The sequence below is a fragment of the Manacus vitellinus genome, unplaced genomic scaffold (assembly GCF_001715985.3).
Source record: "Manacus vitellinus isolate BGI_N305 unplaced genomic scaffold, ASM171598v3 scaffold_68_pilon, whole genome shotgun sequence".
Taxonomy (NCBI): domain Eukaryota; kingdom Metazoa; phylum Chordata; class Aves; order Passeriformes; family Pipridae; genus Manacus; species Manacus vitellinus.
Genome location: NW_021940744.1, coordinates 1,641,183 through 1,654,841, shown reverse-complemented (window position 1 = coordinate 1,654,841; position 13,659 = coordinate 1,641,183). Strand labels below are relative to the sequence as shown.

The following is a 13,659-nucleotide window of genomic DNA, read 5'->3' as shown; positions in this document are numbered from 1 at the left end:
GTCAGGGGGTTGCAGAGCCAGAAGGTCCCCCCTGAGCCTCCTTTTCTCCAGGCTGAGCCCCCCCAGCTCCCTCAGCTGCTCCTGGTGCTCCAGCCCCTTCCCAGCTCCCTTCCCTTCCCTGCACACACTCCAGCCCCTCCATGTCCTTCTTTCGTGAGGGGCCCAACACTGAACCCAGTTCAGATGCTTCAGATCACACCTTTAAAATCCCATTTTCAAAACAAATTCAAAGTCTATTTTATACAGCAGACAGCAACCTGCAGAACTCCTTACCAAAGGAGCTGTGGGTGAAAGGACTTACATGGATTCAAAGAAAGCAAGTGAAGTTTCTGCAGGAGAACCTCAGTGAGAGCTAATTACACCAGGACAACATCCAGCTCAGGGAGTCCCTCACTGAAGGCAGTGGTGGAGAGGTGTCAGAGGAAACTGTCACATGCTTACCCTGTTCATAATTTTCCTTTATAACTCACTGTGACTGATGTTCTTCCCAACTGTCCCTTAGGATCAGGCATTAGACCAACCCTAACACAACTTCGAAGCACTCCTGGGAAGGGGGATGAGAGGGAAAAGAATAGAAAGCAGGAAAAAGTCAACTTATTACAGAGGATAAATGGTACAAAATAAGGGAGAGTCCTCCTAAATGGAGAGAGCAAAAGGCTCAAACTGGAGAAACAGTGGTGTGCACAGCTCCTAGAGAAGAGCCCCACCATAGAGCTCTGCCTGGAGACAGGACAGCACGTGAAACAGGAGCGCTTCCCAGCCACCAGCAAGCTCCTTTCTCCTGGGGCTGCAGCTGGTCCCAGCCTGGCAAGGGCCTGGAGCAGAGGGACAAGGAGGTTCTCCAAGCAGAGTCCCAGGAAGATGGATCCCAGTCTGAGCCAGCACGACTGCTCCATGTTCTCAGTGCAGCAGTCACGGGAGAGCCCTCCCCTGGCATGAGAGCAAGTGTTCACCAACCTTCAACAGAAACAGCCCCTGCCTCAGTAACTACATGGCAAGTACTCACAGACACAGTTTTGTTCTCATCAAAAAGATGTTTTTGCAACTGAAAAGAGCAGCAATGCCTGGATCAGCCTCACTGTGGAACACACGAACATTTTTCCAATGTTGCTGTCCCCCTGAAGCACTGGCTAAGCCTAGTCAGGAAAAGAATACTGGGAAGGAAACAAATCTGGCATTTAGTTGTCTCGATGATCTCCCTGAGATCTGCAGTAGACACCTCTTGAGCAGTTGTCAGTAGCATTGTTCATTTTTTAAGACCCACATGGACACATAACTCAGTACCAGCCCTGGTCCCTGATCCAGAAGCACCTGCTGTGGTCAGTGGTGGAGCTCAGAGCACTCCAGGCCATGGCAAACAGCAGGGTCAGCACAGGGGCTGGCAGAGGGCTCAAACCTTATGGCTCCTGGCCAGGAAACCTGCATGTGCAGCTTGTAGGATGTGGAGGATTGGCCAACTCTGACCTACTTTTCCCAGGCTGTTGGAATGGAAAAGGGAAGGAGTTTGACTTGTTTTCCTCTTGCAACTCCCTTGCAAAAATCAGAACCTGCTCCAGGGCCTTGCAGGAAGAGCCTTAGCTGATGACACTTCAACAGCTATGGTAGCTAAGCCAGGGGGCAGGAGCAGCCAGATGTGATCCTGAGAACAGCTGGATCAGTCCTGAACCAGCTGCTGTAACACCAACTCCAACACAAGCAGGCAAACCTCCAATTCCTCCTGTTGTTAGGCCAGGTTTAAAACCCTGCACACACCTACCTAGGCTGCTCTAGACTGCTGTGACTTGGGCTTTAGTTAGGCCAAGTTCAGCCTCAGGAGCTCTGGCTGATGGTGAACAGCCACACTAGTGGCTGACACCACACTAGTTCAGCCTAACTGCAATGGAAATGCATCTTTTATTTCAACAGGGAAGACAGCAACTGGGATGGAAGCTAAGTACCAGTGTCACAAAGCTATCAAACTTTAAACTTTCTTGAGAAAAGATTTTTTTTTCCCCTTGAAATGGCCCAGAATTACAAATGTTCATTATCAAAGCATCAAAAGTAGCTGAAGTAAGTAAAAGCTGCAAATCCAAAACAGGATTAAGCAAGATTAGCAATCATTAAGAACAGTCATAAAACTGGTTCCCTCTGTAGATGCTTCCACTTGTTTTGAAAGCCATTATACTGAAATGGATCTTTAAAGATACAAGACAAATTTTACAGTGCTTCCTTTGACCAAATTTTCCACCAAGCTCCCTGAAAATCCAGAAAGGGAGAGATGCTATGGAAAGAAGAACCAGTTTGCAAGCATTTCTCTTCTACAATATTGCAGTTTGGGATTCTGGTCGTTTTTCTGCAAGTTCTTGTACTGTCATGGAAGAAAGGAAAGGCTCTACAGTTTGGGTGGCATCTGAGTAGACTCAAAACTGAACATCTACTATATAGGAACACACTAGACCAGAGGAAAGATCTTTTCCAAGAGCTCCAGTCAGAGAAGTGATTTTACAAGGTCTGTATTCAGCAGAAAGCTAAGCATTTAAGATAACTAAATCCTCACCAATGCCATGCAGATTCTGTGATATTTTATCTTGTAATAGGTTTTTGTGGCAGCTTTTGGGCAGCAGGGGAATAGAATCCCAGAATGGTTTGGGTGGGAAGGGACCATAAAGCCCATCCAGTGCCACCCCCTGCCCTGGGCAGGGACACCTTCCACTAGCCCAGGTTGCTCCAAGCCCCGTCCAACCTGGCCTTGGACACTTCCAGGGATCCAGGGGCAGCCACAGCTTCTCTGGGCAACCTGTGCCAGGGCCTCCCCACCCTCCCAGGGAAGGATTCCTTCCTAAGAAATTTCTTTGTCTCTTTTTGTGTTAAACTGTTTTTCTGCCAGTTCAGCTGGCTCACCCCCCTCACATGTGTCTGACAGGTGGTACAAGGGTTGCAGCAGGAACACCAGAAAGAAGGACAGGTCTAGGTGATAAAGTGGGTTTAGTTGTCTTTCTAACTATCCTACTCTGCTACAGTTAATTGGCAATAAATGGCATGAATTTCCTCAAATTGAGTGTGTGTAGCCCATGTCAGTAAGAGGTGAATGATCTCCTCTCCTTATCTTGACCCAAGAGAGCCTTTCATCATATTTTCTCCCCTGTGTTGTTGATGGCAGGGGAGTGATAGAGAGACCAGCCAAGGTCAACCCACCAACATCTGCTGCAGTTACTCAGCTCATAAAATCTTCCAGCCTGTAAAAGATGCAGTCAGAAGAGCTGAGCACAGAGAATAGAGCAGTCACTGAACCAGAATTTACATCTGGGGAAAGCTGCATCACCTGGATGTTGATGGGATGATGATATCTTGGACTGACATAATCACCTTGACAGAGACACCAAAAACTGAAACAAGTTAAATCAGTAAAGAAAATACTTCTATATTAAGGCAACAGTAAATGGGCAGATACCTTTAATAAGAAAGGATTTGAATGAACTCCTGGAAAGAGAGTCTGCTCTCAAACTTCTTTTGCCCCCTCCCAACCATGCTGGGTCATTTCTTGCAGTAAATCTCATTTATCATCCCCAAACATGCATTCACAGAATGACAAATTGGTCAAAGTACACTGACTTCCTTCACACATGAAAAGCATCTGGATGGAAAATTTCTATTATGCAATTATTGCCATTTTGGTTTATTTTGATGTGCTCTATCAGTGAGTAGCAACAGCAGCTACTGTAGCTCAGCTCCTCAGATCCTGGGATGACCAAGATTTAGATTTGGTTGCTTGTCTTTGTCAGATCACCTCCCAGAAATGTTAACTCACAGACACAATGGGAAACCACAGCCAAACAGAGGGCTGGAGGCTATCCCAGCTCCAGCTTCCTCTGCTGTTCCACCACAAAGAGCAGCCAAGGCACTAAAAATAAGTCTTGAATCAGCAGAGCTGCCCGTGTGACCTGGTCACTCCTGGAAACACACTGCCTGGGGAAGCTACACTGTAAGTGGTCACCTGTGACCTGGGTTTAAGGATGACACAACCATTTACACTCCTCGTTAGCAAAGAGCTCAACAAATCTTGAAAAACATGCTTAAAATATTGCCTGGGCTTAAGGAGACAGAACTCAGGGCCTCCATGCCCATCCACACACCACCTTCCAGCTAAAACTCTTTGAGCAGAGGCAGAGTTCAGAGCCTTAAGATGAAAATATCACACAGAGCACTTCAGCATATTTAATAAGCTTAGATTGACCCAGATTTTTTGGGTCAATGGAAGTCTTGGAAAACTGACATGGCAAAAAGAACAGCAAAACATTACACAAAATCCCCCATTGTTCCCCCATCACCACCACAATGTAAAATTAACTCTCTTGACCCCAGAACAATCACAGTAGAAAAAAAATCAGGTGCAATCCACCAGAAGAGCCAACAGCTTGGTAGTGTCCATAATGGGACAGTGTCCATGAAGGGTATTCAGGTACCCACCCCAACCACATCACAGCCACCCTTCCTGGCAGTGATTCCTGTCCTTGAGACAAGAACAGTTTGGAAATTCCTTCCACAAGTTCCAGTTTTGGTAAATCAAATTAAAAAAATAAACATACAAATATATATATGTATATATGTTGGCACAATCAACTGTAAAGACCCTTCAGCACTCACAGCTCCAAGCATCTCTCCTCAGTAATTAACATGATCACTGATTTGATCAAAGAGCTCCCAGGCTCCAACACACCAAGCTTTGTAAAAACCCAGGAAATAAAAACGTTGCTCACTTTCCCAAAATAAAAACAGACACAACGATCTGTTTCTCTCACTTTGGGGGATTTGCCAGGACTCCAAGAACCAGCCCCAGGAACTTGGAAGCTCCCTCAGAGATGCCCCAGGCTACAGAGCCCTGGTAGCTGCCTCAGACAGGAAACAAAGCAGGTTTTGGTAGCCCTTAGTTCTGACAGGTTTTATCAAAATAAAATCTTCTTCCTGAGCAGCTTTTTGGTTTTGATGATTTGCAAAGATAAGAGGGTGGGTTTTTTTGGAAGGAAAAAAAAAAGAAATTACATTAATGGATTGCACTTGGAATTTATTCTATAGGAATATGGTGGACAAAAATGCCATGGTCTTCTGGCTTTCTTTACCCTTTCCCCACTCCCTTTAATATCATATCATGGGGTCCTCTCTTCAACCTCCTCTTTTCTCTTCCCATGTTCCCCACACTGTCTCACAAAAGACAACTCTGAGTCTGAGAACCTGTGTTGTCCATCTTCTCACACACACAAACCTGTGGGCTCCTTCTTCCACTCTTCCAGCACTTCTCCTGAGGTTTTTTTTGTATAAAGATTATATAAATATGGACATACACACCCCACTGCATCTTCTCTGGGTGTTCTATCCTTTACCCCACAGGAGATGTTAAACAGATTCCCAATTCCCTCTTTTTCCCTTCACCAGGGCTCCCCTCTCTCCCCTCATACTTGGGGCTCTTGAACATTCCCCTTCCAAGTGTCCTTCCCCCAGTTTTACTACCAACAGTAGACTTTAACTCTGAAAACCCACTGTTAACCCACTGAAGCAAAGCTGAGTGTCAGAGCAGGAATTGGAAAGCATTTGCATGCCCAAGGAGCCTGATGGGAGAGCAGGAGCAGGACACCACTCACCCTCCCAACCCCAGCCTTGGGCTATGCCAGGCTCTGCACAGAGTGCCAGGGAAAGGGAGAGATGACCTGGCAGCAGAGCAGTTAGACCTGAGGAAGTGGGAATATACTTTCTGCAGATTCAGCCAATATTCTCTCCCTCTTCCCCCCTTTAGAGCAGAGAAGAGTTTTCATGGGTTGTTCTTCCTGGTGGTTTCCTGTTCAGCTACACAGTCCAGCAGCCTCACAGAAAGGGGAAGAAGTGCTGGTGTCATGTATCTCCCCACCACAAGATCTGCTGACCCATTTTGGGTTGGTTTTTGAAATGGCTTTTATTTTTTTTCTCTGCACTGACTCAGCAGAGCTCTGGGCTCCTCTCCTTTGACATGTTCCCACCAGCAAACCACAGCCTTCTGAGGCAGCAGCAACTGCCAGTCCCACAGGACTCACACACTGAGCCAAAAAGCTAATTGTAGGTGTTGCTTGTTGTAGGCAAATCGTTTACAACTCACTCAGCTCTTCTGGATCAATGGAAAGAAGGAGCAGCAAATCTGCCCTGAGTGAGAGTGAGCAATGACACAGGGACACTGCCCTGGCTTTAATAAGACAGACAAAAAACCACCCCCAGCCCAGGAACAATCATTTAATGCACGACAAGCTGGATGTGTCATCACCTCCCCCTGCCTACGGCAACAGCCTCATGGAAGAAAGAGCAAAATAGAAAGAGAAATACTCACGCATGTCACCAATGGCTCCCTTGGTGACATTTGTGGCTTTCCTTACTGTCACAGTGAATATGTGTGAGTACTGGTGCTCCACCTGGAAGTCAGAGAGTTAGAGGTGATTAAGCTCCAGAACAACAACAACAACCACCAAAAAATCATCTATGAAAATAGGGTTTCATTTGGTCCAAAAACAGAGAGAGGGAAATCACCCAGGCAAAACGTAAGGGAAACTCATACTGGATAGAGCATCTTAAAGCTGAACTGCACCCTGCAGCTTTTCTGGGAGGTCAGACCTTGCACTGGGGCTGCTGGATTTTCCTGCAGCCACACCTACTAATCTCAATGAATAACACTCCTCCTCTCCACACAACCTGCTCCAAGGCATTTAGTCAGTCAGGGACAAATGGGTACAGTAAGGAAAAAATAAAAAAGGGGTTATTTTACAGCTTGTCATTGCAATTACCTTCCCCTGGTACAAAGAACAGGAGGAATTATTTCCAAGTATGTGTTCTGGAGCAGATAAAAGCACACTGCACACACAAGGGACAGAGTGAGTGATACTTGGAGTACACCTTTTAGCACACATCAGTATTCAGTGGGAAAGCATCCTTAAGACAATGTAAGGAAGGTGAAAACCCAGCTGTTAAAACATTCCCCAGCAAGTTTTGTGCAGTTTCTGGGGGTTCCTGTTTCCTGCAGAGCCCAAGCACACAGCAGGAGCAGGTCTCTCCTGAACAAACTAGGGAAGTAGGAGAAGATGTGAAGTTAAGAAACAAAAATAAAAAAAATTAATAAAAAGAGGTCACCAGCTCACATCTACCTTTGCTTTATCTACATAGTCATAAATTTGACCAACTCTGAGACTGACCAGTGCATACTGCAGGGCAGACAACACTGCCTTTACAGGGACAGAGCACAGAGATTGTGGGTATATCTGATGTGCTGGAGGCAGGATCAGGTCTCCCACAATTGCCTCCCAGCCCTTACACCTACACTGCTATGTTAAAAGCCTGTCTTAGGACACTTGAGCTGTCTGGCTGCCCACAGTGCCCAGACACTGACTCACACCCTGCTACAACATACCTCAGGTTTGCATTTCCAACACTGAAACAGGGATATTTTCTATCTTTTCCTAACCCCCTATTAACTTTGTGATATATTTGGCATATCAGCCATTGGGACCAAAACAACCAGCCAAGTATCAAAGGTCTTACAATGTATTCCAACCAGAAGGAAAAGGGGGAAAGACCAGAATCAAGAAATTCACTGGAATTTATTTAAAACCACAGACAATACCCTTGGTATGGGACATGCTTTTCAGGCTGTGCCTGGTGCTTTCTTGCTATGTTTTCATCTGGACACTTCCTATTTTCAAAACTGGTTGTTCCAGCCAAGCCTCATTATTTCTCATCTACAACTCACCCAGAGAGTCTAGAACCAAACTGGACCCCTCTAATACAAATAAAAAAAAATACTATCTTATAGGTATCTTACATATCATTTCCTCAAAAAAACCCCCCAAAAAAGTCAAAACCAACTAAAGACAGCAAAAGTGGCTTGTGAGTGTTTAAGTAATAGTTGTGTCAGGGTACATTAAAAAGCAACTCAAACGATACCAACCCAAATGCCTCCACAACCCCGAGCCCAGCCACACCATCCATGACTGTCTGTCTGTCCAGCAGCACATGGCAGGTCCAGGATCCCTCCCCTGTCAGCTGTAGGAGCTGTCTGGATCAAAGAACAAGGCAGCAGGCAGGGGAACTGTGGCAATGCCAGCTGTTACCTTACAAGTGGTGCACTGAAACCCTCATCGGTTCAGAGGTTCACCAACCACAGGAAAAGTGGAATTCAGACCCTGCCTGATCCTCCCAGCGGGACTCTTTGCTCACCTCCAAAGCACCAAACCCAACAGAAAGGGTTTAGGTGTGGGAACCCACAGCTGGTAAGAACCAATACCTAGTGAACAGCCTGCCCTGTGCTGGCATGGAGACATGCCCAGGATCCCATGACATCCATCACCACCTGCACTGCAGCTTCCAAGAGGGCATGGATGAACGGGAAGGAGGATGTGACTTCTCCGTGAATAAATTTCTGCCCAGAGTTTTCCATCACAGCAGGGTAAATGGGGATTTTAGTGACTACCTGGGCAGAGTTGGTTCTATGTGAACACAGTTATGTGAAGTTCTGTCATTCACCCTGCTCCAAGAATTTTTACAAGCTGTGAATCTCCCAAAACCAACAGTTCCCGCTGTCCCCTATTTTCAGCTTGCTGCTTAAGAACACCCAAAGCTGCTTTATCAGCGTGTGCCACCTTCACACAGGTCAGGTTGATGAAGGGCTGGTTTCACAACACGGCACTGGCCTCAGTTTGTTCACAGACTGATGTATTTCCTTTGTCACATTATAATTAAGAGAAACAGCCCAAAGTACAAACACACCACCCTCTCCTTTTTCTCAGCTCTTAAGAAAGAGCTTGTCCTCACTGGAGAACACAAATCAGAGATCACCGAGCATTTAGCAACGAGGAGGAGGATGGAGTTATAATTAAGTGACAGGGATGGGACATGGGTGTGCTGCATTCAGCTCTCAGCTGATACATGAAATTCATGTGAAATTCTGGTGCCTCGGAGTCCTCGGTGGAAAACGAGGAGACTACACGATGCTTCCTGACAAAAAGCACTCTGTAAAGTCATTTTCTTGCATCTCCCAGTCCTACTCATGAAATTTATATGCCTAAATAAAATGCCTACCACCAAGCCACCACTTACTAGTGCATTCTCATTCCAGCAGGACAGAGATCATCACTATTTCTGCTACAAGTCAATAACTGTTTTGCTAAACAGTTATGTTATCATAAAAACTGCTTTTTATTGACTGAAACAGCAACCCCCACCATTCCAGCTGTTATACTGCCAGGAAAGTTAAGCCTGGTTTAAGATCCTTTGAAAGGAAGGCAAGTACACAGAGGCCTGGCAAAACCAGAAAACATTATATCCTTTCCCCATGCCTCTCACTGAGGATTATAATTATAAAGAGTTATTAATATTTGGCCATAATGACACACTTGGAAGAAATTTGTAACTACTAAAATAAATGATCTCCCTGTTTGTAAAAAGAAAAATATACAGAGATACACAGGAAGCTCCAAAGTCCAGATCTCTTCTTACACCAAAATAAATGTTTTTCGCGTAACTTAAGTACAAAGGGAAATTAGGGCAATTTTCCACTTAGGATCCAGTTTCTAAGGGGATTAAAAGGATTAAATGTCCACATTTTAGAAGCACTTTTTGGGTAGTTTTTGAAGTGAGTTCTGAAGGCATCAGATGCCCCCTGGAAACACCACAAGAAATGTGTTGCCTCCAAATACCTCTCCAAATCCAGCCCTTGCTGCTTTAGATGACTAAGCTGCATTTTCTCAAGTGACTTATGTTCACCTTAAATCTTGATAAAAATCTGTACATTGCCAACCCCTCAAGTACTTCTGAAAAACAGAGGATGGTAAATAAATCACTTAAACGTTGCAACATTGAGTGGAGCAACATCTGCATTCCTTCAAAAATTGACGACAGGTTACAAATTTCAAAAGCTCACAACTAATTCTAGTGGAAGGTGTCCCTGCCCATGGCAGGGGGTGGAATGAGATGGGCTTTAAGGTCCCTTCCAACCCAAACCATTCTGGGATTCGATGAATTTAAAAAACTCAAAGCTACCATCCACAGTGGCCTCGCTTTACAGGTGCATTTCATCTCACTTCCTCTTTGTGCATAAATTTAGAGAAGGAAGGAGAGAAAGGTTTTCAACCTGCCCTCTCTGAGCATGGGGTTTCTAAATTACAGGACTCCTGTGGGCAGTATTCACTCTGCTGGTTCAATAGTGGTTTTCACCCAGCTGGGCACTGGAACAGGCTCCCCAGGGCAGTGGGCACACACCAAGGCTGCCAGAGCTCCAGGAGTGTTTGGATGATCCTCTCAAGCACCTGGTGTGACTCTTGGGGAGGGGCATGAGCAAGGCCAGGAGTTGGACCTGATGATCCCTGTGGGTCCCTTCCAACTCAGCATGTTCTGGGATTCCAGGTATCCTGCACAGTCACAATTCAATATCTGCTGTTCTCACACACCTTTCCATCTCTCCTAACTCCTCCTCTGCCTCCTTTCTTCCTCCCTCACCTTTGCTTGCCTTCCTCCCAGTAAAATTTCCCTAATTATCTGCTTTCCTCCCTTTAACATACTTTGCATCTTTTACATATTTGTGAGCACACAAACACCATCACCTTCCCACTCTGGGGCTGGGAAACAACCTCACACCAAAGTCTCCCGGAACGCAGGTGGGTTTTACCTACAAACTTTCCGGACTTGCCAAGAAGGAGGAATTTACATGTCTCCAATATCATATTTGTGTATTCCAGAATGCTGAGTCACAGAACACAACTCCATCAGGAGACTGCCTTGCACACCAACCCCAATCAGGAAGCTCTGGCACGGGCAGATTGCATAAGTATTTAATAGTTTTACTTCCTCAATGTTAAGGTCACTTAAGCTCACAGTTGGGCTGGACAAATGACAATATTTGCCTGTTTACTTAAGTAATAGATTTTCAGAGTCCATGCTCTTCTTTCACAGGGTATTTCAATTCAGACAAACATTTGTGCACACACACACACACAATTTTACCTTGAAGCCATTTTTCCCATTGTTATAATATTTATCCCCCATATCATTGTAACCAAAGATGTATTACATATCTTAAGTCTCTAAATCTAAAGCTTTTTTGGCACAGTCTGCACCTCCAGTAGCTTTTTATTCCTCAGAGTCTTTCACAAAACGTGAAAGAAAGATAAATAAAAAGATCAGACAACACACAAATCAGCAAAAGGACTTTTAGGGAGAATACTTTTGAGTCTTTTAATGCCAAATGTTCTTAAAATCCAAGATTTTTGCATGGGTACGAGCCTGCTGCCTTCCAAATTCCAGTAAAAACTTCCATGGAATTTCAACTTTCAAATTAAGAAACCTCAAAAGATTTCCATTCACTTTTCAAGCAATTAAAAGATCAGCTCTTGCCCTGACAGTGTTTATTACAATATATATACTGGTATCAAAAGATCTTTCACGGGAATGATTCAATGAACTACAACCGAGTGCCTCAGAGACCTCTCCCATAAAGGTACAGATCATTCCAAGCATTCCATCCAGGAGAGGGCAGCGATGCCAAAAGGAGCAAGTCAGCGAATTGTGACACAGTTAAACAGAGACATCAACCTGCAGTTGGTCCTTCCAGTTGAGTTCACAGGCCTGTGGAGGAGCAAAGCCGAGTCTGGCACGTGCTGGCTGCAAACTGGAGCAGAGGATGTGAACGTGTGGGGTACAAACCACAGCACCGATAAGAGATCGCTTCAAGGAAGCCCAGGGTGTATTTTTAGCCATGCTTTAGAAGCACAGCACTCTGACAAGCGTGGTTATCTCTGGGTACACGTCACTGTTCCTGCTGGGGGATCCCGGGGCTCTTCCGAGAAGCCCGCGATAGGAACACGCCCGGTGTGGCTCCAGATTTCAGCCTGAGCAGGAATTGCCATTTCGTGTTTACTCCAGAAAGTCACTTCCAGGAGAGCTACATGGGAATATCCCAGTGTTCAGTGAGCCACTGCCTTGCCCCACAAAGGGCAGTTCTGCTCCCCTTTCCCTTCTCCTTCTCTTGTCCCTGCTTCTCCACTACACAGGTTGTGCTGACACGGCTCCACCCTCCCCCTGGGCCAGCTCTGACAGCACAAAACGGATTTTCTAATCAGTCCATGAAATCCTGGAATGGTTTGGCTTGGAAGGGACCTTAAAGCCCATCCCTGCGATGGGCAGGGACACCTTCCACTAGCCCAGGTTGCTCCAAGCCCTGTCCAACCTGGACACTTCCAGGGATCCAGGGGCAGCCACAGCTTCCCTGGGCAACCTGTGCCAGGGCCTCCCCACCCTCACAGCCAAGAATCCCTTACTAATAACTTTTTTTGGTCTATTTTTGTATTGAACTGTTTTTTCTGCCAATTCATCAAGGTCAATTGTCTCCCTAAAGACGTGGGTTTGATAGCTGGGACAAGGGATGCAGCAGGAACACTGGGATAAAGCAGGAAGGAGGGAGCAGGAGCTTTCAGCAGCAGCTGCTGTTGAGTAGCACAGACCATTTCACTCAGACCTTGAGTTTGCAGGATGTATTCTGAAGATTATCTTTGAACCAACATCATTGATATACACTAGTTTAAGATCTAAATACCCAAAATTGTCAACTCACTCCTCTATCCATAGTAATGAAAAGGGAAAGAGTTAGTCAGTAAATAGAATTGTACCAAAAAAAATTGTACTGTAAGGGATAAAGTTACACACACCATTTCTTTAAGGAATTAGTAACTGCAATGTTATGTGCTTATTTAGAGTAACCTCTAGTAGAACACATTATACAAGACAGGATATATTACAGAAGACAGTATACACAGAAGATTCAGAGCTACTTACCACAATGTGCTGGTAAGGATCTATGACAGACATTTTTGCTTAATTTTTATTCCAGGCAACTGTCAAATATTTATTTCAATTCCACAGAGGAGAGGTTTTCTCCTTTTTCAGAGCAGAGTTCAGTATGAAAGATCCTTTCCCTACTAAATAATAAAAAAAAAATAATTAAAATTCTTATGTTCCTTTTAAACTGTATTTTGTAACAGTACAAATCAGTTCCTCTGCTCTAGGAAGGTTCCCAGTACTCACTTGTTTACCAAGCAATTAATTTCAATAAACTATGGAGATACAGATATTTACTTGCCTGAGCTGTAGAAATTTCTCGTGCTTATTTCCTCTACCTCAGGGTAAGAGCGGGAATCAAATATCTTGAATTCCAGTCATCCCAGTATCCTACAGACAAACAAAAGAAGAGAGGCATCACATTCATCCCTTACATACATTCTAATATATATGCTTCCATACATTACAATCCTAGTTAAAACCAGGACTGAGAACTCTAAAGGAGCAGCAACAGTGCCCTCTGTAAACCCAGAAAGGCAATTCCAGCCAGAGCTGTGTGTCATCTCCAGACCACCCCAGCTCTCTGGAGATGCTCAAGAGGCTGTGACAGGCAAACTGCAAATCAGCTGGAAGGATTTAAACAGACTCTTCATAGGCCACTGCTTTCTGAACACTTGGTGAAAATCAGGGGTCACCAGAGACCTTCAACTTCAGAACTGTTTCCAACCATCAAAGGGAGGTTACTCCTTTCTGCATCTCTAAAAATCCATGGGGACTGCTGCACAGGATCAGTTCTCAGGTCCAGCTGGACCATGATCAGACCTGAACCATCACAAAAACTTC

The 13,659-nt window shown here is 45.0% G+C and overlaps 1 protein-coding gene across 1 annotated transcript in view; it reads right to left on the bottom strand.

Annotated features, from left to right (window-relative positions):
* Positions 1-12,950, bottom strand: part of PLA2G4A (phospholipase A2 group IVA) — a 61,126-nt gene extending 48,176 nt beyond the window's left edge. The window contains exons 1-2 of the mRNA XM_029964021.1: positions 12,814-12,950; positions 6,329-6,410 (exon numbers count right to left, since the gene is read on the bottom strand). Coding sequence (XP_029819881.1) covers positions 6,329-6,410; positions 12,814-12,846 — 115 coding nt within the window. The 5' untranslated portion in view covers positions 12,847-12,950. The remainder of the gene's footprint in view (positions 1-6,328; positions 6,411-12,813) is intronic.
* Between the last annotated feature and the right edge of the window lie 709 nt (positions 12,951-13,659).